The following is a 13,892-nucleotide window of genomic DNA, read 5'->3' on the forward strand; positions in this document are numbered from 1 at the left end:
TTTTTTTTTTTTTTTTTTTTTTAACAGTCTGCCCTACAGATTTCCAAGTTTGTCTAGCCAGCCCCCAATAATCATGTAAACCAATTCCCTACAATAAGTTTCTTAATATATTTAACTTACTGATTCTGTTTCTCTGGTGTAAACCTAATATAGATTTTACTTAAAAATGAAGTTGGATTCCTTCTTTACATCATATATAAAGATTAACCCAAAATGGATTAAGGACCCAAATATAAGGGCTAAAACTATAAAACTCTTAGAAGAAAACAAAGCGCTATTTCTTTGTAACTTGGATTAGGCAACGGTTTCTCAGATGTGACACCAAAAGCACAAGCAACAAAAGAAACAAATAAACTGTATCTTATAAAAATTAAAATTGTTGGGCTTCCCTGGTGGCGCAGTGGTCGAGAGTCCACCTAACGATGCAGGGGACACGGGTCTGTGCCCCGGTCCGGGAAGATCCCACATGCCGCAGAGCGGCTGGGCCCGTGAGCCATGGCTGCTGAGCCTGCGCGTCCAGAGCCTGCGCTCCGCAACGGGAGAGGCTACAATAGTGAGAGGCCCGCATACCGCAAAAAAAAAAAAAAATTTAAAACTGGTGTGCTTCAAAGGATACCATCAAGAAAAGTAAAACCACAACCCACGGGATGGGAGAAAATATATCTGATAATGGATTTGCATCTAGAATATATAAAGACTCATACAACTCAATAATAAAAAGACAACCTCACTTAAAAAACGGGCAAAGAATCTGAACAGCCATTTCTCCAGAGAAGACATACAATGGCCATTAAGTACATGAAAATATGCTCAACATCATAAACCACCATCTGAAATACAAATCAGAGCCACAATGAGAGGCCACTTCACACCAACCAGGATGGCTAAAATTGAAAGGATGAACAATAATGAGTGCTGGGAAGGATGTGGGGAAACTGGAACCCTCATACAACATTCGTGGGAATGTAAAATGGTGTCACCATTTTTAAAAACAGTCTGGAAAATATTTAGAAAAACATGTTCTGGAAAATACCCTGGCAGTTCCTCAAAAGGTTCAACATAAAGTTAGCAGAGGCCCAGCAATTCTCCTCCTAGTTATCTACACAACAGAAATAAGTAAGTATATCCACACAAAAGCTTGCGTACACATGTTCACAGCAACATTATTCATTAACAGCCAAAACTGGAAACAACCCAGGTGTCAACCGATGAATGGATAACCAAATATTACTTGGCAAGAAAAGGGAATGAAGTGTTGATACATGCTACGACAAGACAACATGGATGAACACTATGTGCTAAGTGAAAGAAAGCAGTCACAAAACCCTATATATTATATGGTTCTACTTATACAAAATCTTCAGAACAGGCAAATCTATAGAAACAGAAAGATTAGTGGTCCCCAACGACTAGGAGGTTCGAGGTATGGCGGGGAGTGGCTGCTAACAGGCTATTTCTTTCTGAGGTGATGACAGTGTTCTGAAACTGATTATGGTAATGGTACAACTCTGTGAATATACTAAAAAACTATGTAACTGCATATACTAAATGGGCAAGTTGTTTGGTATGTGAATTGTAATATATCTCAGAGCTGTTAACATATACATAAAATTTAAAAATAAAGCAAGAAGGCATACAAATTTTAAATTATGCTTAATTATTGTTTCAGTATTCTACCTTACTTAGAAATTATGTAGCTTTCTAATTTCATATCCATTAATTAACTCAATTTAGCATCAGACCAAGGATTTCAAGTTAGTTACCTAGAAAAGTTGGAAACTATTTTCAAGCTGACATACTACAAAACACAATTACTGTTGAAATAAAGGGTCAAAATGATTTCGTCTGATTAATTATAAATGCAATTTACATTTTTCATAATCTTGAATAACATATCTAAGGAGAATAAAAATGCATACTTGTATCACCCATGACACTGATGAAGGTACAGCTGTTTTTATGAAACCAACAACATTAAACAAAGTCTCTCTGCACTCACCCCTCAACACACACACACACACACACACACACACACACACACACACACACACACACACACACACACACACACACACAAGGGATGGAGGACACATGAATTCAACCGACTACCAGCACACTAACAGTGTAGCAAAGAGCCCTGGACGGTTCGCTGTGGGCTGGGATGTCCAGGAAGCTAAGCAGGGCCTTGGAAACAGCTGAGAAGAGTGGAGAAAGGGCCAACTCAGAAAACAGAAGCTGCCGAGAAGAGGACATTCTGAGACATGTCCATCAGTGGTGGGAGTGGATGATTTGTGTGTCCCTAAAGGGGCTTCAGTGGGGGACTGATAAGTACATTCTTCTCCCTACTAATGGTGGGAAAATATGATTGGTTTCTAAGCAGGAAATGTAACCTAAGCTCTTGTAGCAAAAACAGGATAAGCAAGCTTAAGTAGCCTCTTCCCATCTCAGCTCTCGGAATCAGCTGAACACTCTCTCACCTGAAACAGCAGCTTCAGAGAGCACTTTGAGCACCTCATTCTCCATTTCGCAGCTGTTACACAGCTCCTCCCAGGTCCCTCGAAGTCCCCTCTTTCGTGCTAGTTCCGTTAGCTCCTTTTGATTCGGCACAACAAATCCAATGACATAAGAATGATAACTGAAATAAAGGGCAACTTGGTTAAGGCACCACACAGCGTACACCGCGTTAACCGCGGTTAACTGGCTACGCTGACATTTAGCCATCAGCTCTTCACCATCCCAAGCGACACGCATGAGGGCATATCTGGTACCGCCACGCTTGCTGTCTGATTCATAATGCGCTGCGGTGCTCTGGCAGAATTCACTGCTAAAGAAACCTGAACCTGACATTTCATGATAAATTTCAACTATGTATATAACTGCTATGAATTATGCTTTTAAAAAAGAAAATTACAAAATCAGAAAATTCATCCTTAAAAAATCAGTAATTCACATCAACAGATTAAACAAAACTGAAAGCTAATGTAGATATGAAACTGTTTCTAAAAAAATTTGGCAACAAATCAGAGTAACGTGATTATACATATTTCCTCCTTTGTCATCATGGGAATTTGTGTTCCAGAGGAACTCTTGAGTACGCCCGCTGAAGGCAGCGACCTGAAGAAATGGCAGTGGCATCAGGTCAGTTCTGGTTAGTATCACATATGAAAATCCAGAACTGTAGCATCGCTAAAGAAAACACTTCATGACTAACAAAGGGCAGAATCATTTATAAACCAATGTAGTAAATCTTTGAAGTGGGCTGTACCTCAAAGCCTATTTCTAAATTGGCTCTCCTAACACCAGATTTTATCTTTCCATAATAAGCATTACGTCAACTGCTGTAGTAAGGGTCCCAGGCTGGCCAGAAAATATCCGATCATTAACCCTGGAGAATGATTGCCACATGCAGTACTGTTATGAAAAAATGTAATCAGAGTGCCAATCTGAAATTCCAACACATTTCCCAAGAGTGCATTTCTGGGATTTTAACTTTAAACTCTCCTTCCCAGCTGCCTCTATATCATCATGGGCTCGAGATGCTATGTATGAAGCCACAGCTTAACATGGCTTAAGGGGGAACGGAAGCCCACACCTGGCTAGGGTCCCAAGCAGTCTCAAACTGACAGGGGGTAGTAAGAACGGAGCAGAGCACTGCTTTCTGACCCCACCCCCAACTTCCTTCTTTACTCGCCTCTCCTCTGGACTGGCTGTGGGAAGCTTCCCTGTGCAGAGCGACAGGTAGCAAGGCAGCAGGGAGGAGGATTTTATTTCCTTCCCCTTCCTGTCACACAGAACACCGCACTGAGATGTAAAACAGAAAACAGGGACAGAGGAAGATAAGGAGAGGAGCATCACAAGGGAAGAATCGCTAACGGCAGTAATGAGAACAGGCCGTTCCCAGAGACAATGGATAAGAAGGAAGAGTTCTTGGTATCATTTTACAAAGAAGGCCGGCACAGAAAGGAAATGCCAACAGCACACCAAATGTTTTAAGTAAAAGTAGCATAAATTCTACTTTCTTACCTGTTTGCATAGGCACAAATGTTATCTATTAGTGAGAGATTCTTCAAAGCTGCCTCTACTTTCCCAAGAGAAACATATTCTCCTGCCTGTAGTTTTACAAGGTCCTTTTTACGATCTGCGCAAAAATAAGGCCGGGAGCGGGGCACATTGGAGGAAAATATCATTATACCTTTAATGCATAGAAATATTGGCCATTCCCTAAGTAATATGCTATCAATGAAGTTCACTATAGTAGTTATGCTAAAATTAAAAACACATATAAAATCAGGCCCTTACTACTAAATATATTCTTTTAAAGAATCAGCTTCTGATTAAGGGACCCCATCATCAGGGCTTCAGACATGTTCTGCTGAACAGATTCTGTTCCTGGTATACATTAATACCAGAAAGGTCAAGAATATACTCAATGCCATCTGAAAGCTCACATTCCACCTGAAGAGAAGCAGGACGAAAAAACGTATCACTTTAATACGATACGGTAGCACTAGGTGTTAGGACTCTCCAACCTGCTGATTTTCAAAGAATTCCCACAAGTGAGGCCTGAGCTGAGTCTTGAGGGAAGACTGAGCAGTAGCCAAGGGGAAGAACACTGGCGAAGAAGAGAGCCGTGGCAGCTTGAATTCTGCAGCTATAGGAGGAGGAAAGGTTTTCAGCAGCAAAGCAGCCAGTGAGATGGGGGTTTAGTAACCATGTGGTGGCAGCGAGAGGGTGCATTCAGCAGGGGTAAGCATAGCAACAGAAAGGAATTTCTTGCAGTAGGGTGACAGAAGGTGCAGGCCTGACCTACGATCACAGAAAGAGGGACAGACAGAAAAGAATGATCTTGAGGCATATGTCATAAGGTAAAGCAGTGGGATATGGATTAGATATGGGGAGCTGACTGAAGAGGTTCTCATCTCCCGCCAGTGTCTAGATGGCACGACTGGGATAGAAGTGCCATTAACTGAGAGAAAGAACCTAAGAGGAGAAGCAGGGAAGGTATTTTTCACCCACAGGTCCTAGTACTGAGCTGCCAGGCCTTCCTTAGCTCTCAGAGACAAGGGAAGGACATGGTTCTGACAGGAAAAGAGCCCTAATAACCTCTAGAGAGCAAAGAATTCACAAAAATGAATACTCCCTATTAAGAACTGGACTCTTTAAGGATTACCTAGTAGTAATTAAAAATACCACTGCCGGGCTTCCCTGGTGGCGCAGTGGTTGAGAGTCCGCCTGCCGATGCAGGGGACACGGGCTCGTGCCCCGGTCCGGGAGGATCCCACATGCCGCGGAGCGGCTGGGCCATGAGCCATGGCCGCTGAGCCTGCGCGTCCGGAGCCTGTGCTCCGCAAAGGGAGAGGCCACAGCAGTAAGAGGCCCGCATATCGCAAAAAAAAAAAAAAAAAAACCACTGCTGCTGAACAGACCTTGAGACCTCAAAATATGTCAAGCCTTATAAATTCCACACAGTCCCTATTGTACATTTTTATATTCCAGGGATAATGCAGAGACCATACCAACACTACATAAAGATGAATTCTTAAACTATTAAACAGCTTCTCTAAATATATAGTCTCTCTTTTGAAAAGCTATTTTGGAAACATCCACTTAATGAAAAAAAGTATTTACTTCACTTACCAATAATCTTCAAACAACCATCAGGGTCAAACTCTCCAATATCTCCAGTACAGAGCCACCTCTGTCCATTTTCATCTTCAAAAAAATCAGCTTTTGTTTTTGCTTCATTTTTGTAGTATCCCATTGTCACATTTTGGCCACCAATAATAATTTCACCCCTAGGATGTGGTTTGTCAGTATTAAAGTATCCACCTAACAAACACAGAATAATTTAGAGTTAATTCAACATTTTTATCCCTGCGTACATCGTGTGAATATTTGAAACTATTAGTTTCTAAATAGGGACATCTGATTTTGATCCAATCAGGGTTTCCCAAATAACGCAGGGACTACGAACAAAATTCATCAACATAAAACTAGCTGCAAATTTTCAGCTGCTTAATTAACTCTAAGCACTTCTGCTTTCAAACTACTATTCCAAAAAAAAAATTAAACTCAAAAATCCAACATCTACTGTATAAAATAATTACATATGGACGACACTGGTCAATTCCTTTAAGGATTCTGTAGAGATTCTTAAATATCATACTAGTAACTGATAAAAGTGTTAAATTGTGCATTTTGAGAATAAATCTCCATATAAAATCAAATTACTATATATTTAGAAGATTTATTCCTTACAGATAATTTCAGAATGGCTCCATGTTTAAGCTTATTAAACATTTTCACTAGTTCTGCTAAAAGATAGCTGAAAAATGACACCCAAGCCTTAGACTCTCTTTGCATAAAAGAAAAGTGCACCCAAACAAATCACAGATAATATGTACACGTTAATAGGGTCATATAAAATTTTTAAGAAGTGACTAGCATTTAAACGGCATGAGCAATAAATTTTCATGTAATTATAGTAATAATTTCCTTCTGATAATTTTGGGTTGAAGCCCTCGGAGAAGAGAAAGAAGAAAGAAAAAACAGGTAAAAATCTTCAGTTTCACAGAATGAATTATATGATTTTGTTTCTACAAAATATGTTCATTTGTAATTTATGGGCATTATTTATTTAGCACATTTCTCAAGTTTTTCCCATAATTCTTATTTGCATTTATGTAATAAAATAAGCAAATAAAAACAATTATAATTCTTTGAAATCACCTTTGAAATAAGCAAAATAAATGCACTCATATAGCTCTAGATAAAATATTTCTATTATAACGGACAAAAGTGAGCACTTGTGGGTGATTTTACACTCTAAAGTAAGGAAGGAAATGAAGCACAATTCTAAAGTTTAATATTATACAAATTAATGCTCTGTGGTTAAAAGAGGTTATTACCTTCCTCCCAGTTCTTTAATTTGATTTCACAGCAAACTAATGGTGCTCCCACTCTGCCAGTATTGTAGTCCCACACTAAGATGCAAATGAAAAAAAGTATTTGATTATAGTAGTTAATAAATCGCTTCATTTTTTTAAACTACAAGAAACCAGTGATTTATCCCAAACCTTAGATATCCCCAGAGAACCCTTAAATGCAGAAGCAGCACATTGGTGAAGCAAGCTGTGCAGCCCACACTTAAGTGTTTTGGGGGTTTTTTATCCGAATTGGTTATAGACATTTAAAAATCAAGACATTTTACAAAAGAGTATGGAATCTCCGAGAACAATGGGCCCACATTTCCAGCACAGCAACAACTGTAGCCCCTATCAGACGGTGCAGGCCTGCTCCGGTTTCCCCAGATCCCTTACCATCACATTTTCTTACACCAGGGCCCACTTCACTCATTTAAGTAGCTGCCTGGTTCATGAGTTTGTCTTCTCTATCTTAAAGGATAAAGGAACACAATGGTTTACACCTATTCCACTTTCTTACTAGACTTAACAGATCTGCAGTACAAATAACCTCTCCGGAGATCTCTGAAGCTTCCCTCATATCAGCTTATACTATCACACCCTATTTTTTCATAAATTCATATAATAAGAGTTCAGAGATCACGCTGGAGATTAAGATTGTTAACTTTCAAGGATCTGGGAAAGAACCCACCGCTATTATGAACTACTACTGCATTATGTTTCCTCTTCAAAAAGCATTCAAATATCAGAAATGAAAGGCTGATATTTAATACTTTACAGACTTATTTACACCATAAACCGTAACTGATTAATCACACATCCAATGGAAACCTTAAAAATGGAAGAAATTAAGGCTCTTCAGGAACCATATATGCATGTTTTTAAGACTGCTTGTCTATTTTGTGCAAAACAAGACTTAGAAGCAGCTTCCCAAAATATATAAAATATAGAGAACGTAACTGAAAACTGGAAAATACAGAAGTAATGCAGGATAAACCTGACATAAGAATGGTGCACAAAAGGACTCAAGGTAAATAGGGGAAAATGAAAAGTTAAGAGGTTTAGTGTCTATCAGTATCTAGAAAATACAAAGGAGGAGCATGGTTTTATCTAGGACTGGAGAACAAAGTACCTTTCTTCCATAAAAGGGCATATGAGGCACTAGGGGAGTCATCTGGGAACCACTCAGGTAATGGACTGCCCCCCTCAACCCCGTCACCATGATAAACTCTGGAAATTAGATTCTCTAGACAGGAATCTAGTTTCTCATTGCACTTAACACAGACCACCCACCCCAATAAACATTTCTGAATCTGAGCCTTAATAAACATACCTAAACAACTAGAAAATATACATTAATTTTTCTACATAAAAAGAAATTTAAAAACTGATATAAGATGATAAATGTACACAATACAGCCAATGCTTGTGACAAAAACTTCTTTTCTAGAAAGTTTTTTTTTTTTTTTTTTTTTTTTTGCGGTACGCCAGCCTCTCATTGTTGTGGCCTCTCCCATTGCAGAGCACAGGTTCTGGAGGGGCAGGCTCAGCGGCCATGGCTCACGGGCCTAGCCGCTCTGCGGCACGTGGTATCTTCCCGGACCGGGGCACGAACCCGTGTCCCCTGCATCGGCAGGTGGACTCTCAACCACTGCGCCACCAGGGAAGCCCAGCTAAGTAGTTTTTAATACTACATATCATAGTCTTAATTCAAAAACTCCTCTCAATGAGTTATTGACAATTAGATACACCTAATACATTCTAAAAACATATCAATAAATCACACTACTTGGGATTTACACAAATATTTTAACTGTTCTTCTATATATCTGCAAAAAACAACCCATACTAAAAAGTGCCTGGGGGCTTCCCTGGTGGCGCAGTGGTTGAGAATCTGCCTGCCAATGCAGGGGACACGGGTTCGAGCCCTGGTCTGGGAAGATCCCGCATGCCGCGGAGCAACTGGCCCCATGAGCCACAATTACTGAGCCTGCGCGTCTGGAGCCTGTGCTCCGCAACAAGAGAGGCCGCGATAGTGAGAGGCCTGCGCACCGCGATGAAGAGTGGCCCCCACTTGCCGCAGCTAGAGAAAGCCCTAACACAGAAACGAAGAGCCAACACAGCAATCAATCAATCAATCAATCAATCAATCAATCAATCAATAAATAAATAAATAAATAAATAAAATTTAAAAAAAAAAAAAAGTGCCTGGAGTTGCACCCCAGCCTCTGTTGGACACACCACTTTGTAGATACACTAACCTTCTGTAATTGTTCCAGCCCCACAAGATTCAGTGAGTCCATATCCCTGACCGACAGGACAGCAAAAACAGATGTTCATGAATCTCTGTGTGGTTGCAGAAAGTGGAGCACCCCCACACAAGAGAAGCCGAATATTTCCACCTAGCAAGCTTCGAACTTTCCGGAAAATAAAGCTTAAATAAAAAAGAAAAATCAATCAGATAATCACAGAATTTTAAAGCTGAATGGGATTTTCCAAATCATTTAGACTAATCTTCCGATTCTGATACACAGGCACACCGTGAAGATATTTAGAGTTCAGTTCCAGAGCACCGCAATAGAGCGAATATTGCAATAAAGCAAGTCACATGAATTTTTTGGTCTCCCGTTGCATACAAAAATTATGTTTATACTATACTATACAGTCTATTAAGTGTACAATAGCATTACGTCTAAAAAGCAATGGACATACCTTAATTAAAAAACACTTTATGTTAACAAATGCTAACCAACTGACAATACAGCGTTGCCACAAACCTTCCACTTGTAAAAACACAGTATCTGTGAAACGCAATAAAGCAAAGTGCAGTAAAACGAGGTACACCTATATGAGATGTTGAGATTAAGTATCTTATCCAAGGCCACAAAGCCAATTTAAGAGACTCTCTTGACCCACTACTTAAATCTAAATGTTTATTCAACCAAGTTTATTCAACCAAGAACATGTGATTTTTCTCTTGAGAACTTCAAGTAATATTTGAATTCAAAATTGTCAGGTTTAATTTTACATAGTAATGGAAAACCCTTGCTTATGGCCAGAGCAATTAGTTTTATATCATTATATAATACATATTATATTAATACTGAATAATCCTATTGTATCTTCATAAAATTTAGTATGAAAAGTAAATTATTTTTTTGCTTTCACTTACTTCATTAGAAATGTATATGTATTTGTATACAGCAATTTAACTCTTTAAAATTTCACTAATTCAAGTTGAAGTATCTGGTAAATTAAAAAAGAAAAAAATTCAAACATCTAATTGATATGTTTCTGAAAATACACTAATTAAAAAGATTGTTTACCACCTAGATGAAAAAGGGGGAAGGGTATTGTTTTGTATTTTAATAACTTTGAAAAAAGACCAAGAGGCAATCATTAAAATATATGTGTGTGTGTGTGTATATATATATATATATATATATATATATATATATATATATATATAAATAGGCTTTACAAAGCAATTCTGTATCTCACTGGAGATACGAGTAAAAGGCAGGAAAAAAATTATGAAGTTTTAAATAATGTGAAACACATATGAAAACTACATTAACGTTCCCATAAAAAATAATGTGAATGTCATACTTTTATTTTCTAATTTCTAAACTATTTTATAGTTAAATCTACTTATTCTATTAGTGCCATGGCAGGGTGGAGGGGATGACAGGTGTGTGGTAAAACTCATTTAACACTTTAAACACAAAACATTTAATCATATTTGGTTGCCATTTTATATTTATATTGAAATAAATATAAAAGCAAAGAGAAACTACTTCTCAACATAATTAAAATCATATAAGTGTCCACAGAAGACATAAGCACACATTTAACACAGTAAAATTTTTAGTGAAAAATTTTTTCAAATAACCTGGCAATCTTTTTTAATTGCTCATATTCTTATGCAAAATGGATTTTTTTTTAGAGTCCCTTTGACTTGTTAAGATAATTTTTTCTTATAACTATCTCAATTAATTGGGCTATTAATGTGAATAAAATGATCAAGTTATCAAGGAGAGGGAGAGCCTTTACTTACCTATCACACAGCGGAGTACCATGCCCTTTTGAAATCTGCTCCATTTTGTAATTATAGGCCAGAATAAACAGAGTGCGTTGAAAATTACTCATTCCATTCACTTTATTCATGACATTTTTGTAGATCCGATCCATGATTTCCTAGATGTATAAAAATGAGTTAATACAGTCAATAATGCTATCAGCTACCTTATTTAAAATCTTAACATCAGATTACTATTTCCATCAACAGAGGCATTTTAAAAGATACATTCTGTCAAGAATAAACTTTTAAAATAGAGCCACAATTTGTTTAAAAATGAGATTTCTGTAATTTTTAATAGATGCTCATGAGTAGTAAAAAGAAAAAAAGGGAGGGCAGGGAGATATTAAAAAGCTTAGGGCAGTAATAGGCCATTACTGATTCTTTATACTGCTTTGCTCTTACTTATTCTGAACTAAAAACTAAAATCACTAAATAAATGAACAACTATATAAAATTAAGAGAATTTTAAAAACCATTCTATCTTATAAAGATATAAAGTACTACATTCTTTGCTCACAACAAGACCATGGGGTTATTTTGGTTGGTTGTTTGATTTTTAATGCTGCATCCATGAAAAATTGCCTTGTCTGCACTGTGTTTTGCTTACTATGCCTATTCCTATGACATATACTTTAATGACTTGAAATAGTTTCTCTCTACAATTTTAAATTATATTTAATATTTATGTGAACCAAAACTTTAAAGAAAGATAGTACTAAGGAAACTACATACCTAATGAAACTCCAAAATTACTGGCCATTTTATATTTGACTTTGGAATAACTAAGTAGTTATGCTTGAATGTGAACACTCAGTATCCAATTATAATTCCCAACACTTTCAAACAAAATCAGAGAGCCTCGTAAAATTTACATTAAGGGAGCAGAAAATCATTTCTATCCCATTTCTACTGATCTTATTCCCAAGCCCCTCCCTATGCCTGGTATTAAATTAAGATGCACAGTGCTGCTAGGGTAATTCAAAGTGGCACCAACTTCTCTGTCCCTTTTTTTTTGGTGTCTAGGCCAGACTTTCCCCAAGGACTCGGGAGATATGATTTGCTTAGAAGGAGGTGACCTCAAACCTTTTCTCCTACCTCCTGCTGGGCTTCAGGTTTCTACCAACTGCAAACAGATATCACATGATATCACATGATTTGAGCAAGAAGCTATTTAGGGAAAGGCACTGATAATATCATATCGAAGCTGAAACTAAGTTGATTGTTTGATAAGCAAGAAAAAAAAAGATAAAACAAGATCAAATAAATACTGTAGAGCTCAATGTAACACAGATAATGAATAAGGAATAAATCCTACATAAACTACCTTGTCAACAATATCTTTTCCACTAGGATTTACTTTCTGTAGATGCTTTTTTTAGCAGGCAATATTGATTAATGGTCAATTCTTACCGGGACAGCTGCCATCAGTGTTGGTTTCAATATGGATGTATCTCCTTTGCTTCCTTTTTTTATTTTTGAAGACTACAGAGAGAAAAAGTTATCTATATAAAGTGATCTTTATTTTAAAAATTCAATGAAACTCTTAAAAAACACATTACAAATTCATCATTTTAGTTCACTTATATTCTAAAGAGCACTTAAAAGGCAAGTTCCTTTAGAATGATTAACTGTCAGTCTTACAATATACTGTCATACTGAATGAAAACTGTGTTAAAGATAACTATGGTTTTTTTAGTATCTCAAATAACAGAATTTAATTTACCTGATCTGCTAAAGTCTGTGGTGAAGAGTAGCCAATGCAGCATCCATGAGAAAGACAAACTAGCTCAGCACTTAATTCTAAAACATGGGCCAGAGGCAGATACCCGATGTAAACATCTTTCTCCCTAAAAGAAAAGGGAGATACAGGAAGCAACAGTCAGGTGCTGTTTCTGTGAAAACGGGAGCGAGCTTTACCCTTAGGGCTCAGTCTGGGCTCTTTGTGTGTGCATGCGCGTGCGTGCGCGTGTGTGAGAGAGAAGAGAGGCAGACAGACAGAGACAGACACTGAGGGTGTCAGGGAAAAGAACTATAGTACAGCTCAACATAAAGCTGAGGAGACAGACAGTCTAAGGAAGTGGCTCCTGTCTCCAGGTCCTCCTGGAAGGCACTCGCTGACTGTGCGTGCTGCAGACGCAAAGCGCCAGGACACAAGAAATATGGGCTTGGAGGGGGGAAAAAGAAAATGAGGGTTCTTTTGAAGGACAGAAGAAACTCCCCCAAGGAGGAAATGGTCTTTAAAGCTAATGGGCTATCAAACAGGAGAGTTCAAATAGGATCCACAACCGTCTGCCAGGAATCTCGGGATGAGATTCATGTTCTGAGAGTTAAATTATACCTTACGTGATAAAATGTACATGTATACACATCCATATGTTTCAAGAACTGCTCCCATTCCCAGAATGAATTAGTTGCTCTTACATTTTTTTCTGAAAGTTATGCACACACAAGAAAAATTTCTCTCTCCATCCTGAAATTCAATTCCACAGTAACATGTGTGTGTATAATTTCTGTGCATCCAACCACTGCACTAGATCAGTCATCACAATATTGATTCCATCTCTGGGAATGCTAGCTTTACCACCCCTAAAATTCACTCCTGTCTGGTTTCCTCCATTGGTCTCTTTCCCATCCCAGTATACCCAGTCTCCCCCCAATACTACTGGAATGTGTCTTAAAAAGAAAAATCAGAGACTGAATACAGAAGCTCAATAAGCATTTATTGGATATATTATTTGTTCACTTGAAGTATAATATTTAGGTATAAAAATGACTATGGGGCTTCCCTGGTGGCGCAGTGGTTGGGAGTCCACCTGCCAATGCAGGGGACACGGGTTCGTGCCCCGGTCCGGGAAGATCCCACATGCCGCAGAGCGGCTGGGCCCGGG

At 38.1% G+C, this 13,892-nt stretch overlaps 1 protein-coding gene across 2 annotated transcripts in view; it reads right to left on the bottom strand.

Annotated features, from left to right (window-relative positions):
- ACSL3 (acyl-CoA synthetase long chain family member 3) overlaps window positions 1-13,892 on the bottom strand; it is an 83,282-nt gene that overhangs the window by 3,861 nt on the left and 65,529 nt on the right. For both annotated transcript variants that reach the window (XM_007464332.1, XM_007464333.1), the window contains exons 7-14: window positions 12,728-12,851; window positions 12,415-12,486; window positions 10,981-11,120; window positions 9,185-9,357; window positions 6,909-6,983; window positions 5,638-5,829; window positions 4,024-4,138; window positions 2,478-2,635 (exon numbers count right to left, since the gene is read on the bottom strand). In XM_007464332.1, coding sequence (XP_007464394.1) covers window positions 2,478-2,635; window positions 4,024-4,138; window positions 5,638-5,829; window positions 6,909-6,983; window positions 9,185-9,357; window positions 10,981-11,120; window positions 12,415-12,486; window positions 12,728-12,851 — 1,049 coding nt within the window. The remainder of the gene's footprint in view (window positions 1-2,477; window positions 2,636-4,023; window positions 4,139-5,637; window positions 5,830-6,908; window positions 6,984-9,184; window positions 9,358-10,980; window positions 11,121-12,414; window positions 12,487-12,727; window positions 12,852-13,892) is intronic.

This window comes from Lipotes vexillifer, unplaced genomic scaffold, assembly GCF_000442215.2.
Source record: "Lipotes vexillifer unplaced genomic scaffold, Lipotes_vexillifer_v1.1 scaffold782, whole genome shotgun sequence".
Taxonomy (NCBI): Eukaryota; Metazoa; Chordata; class Mammalia; order Artiodactyla; family Lipotidae; genus Lipotes; species Lipotes vexillifer.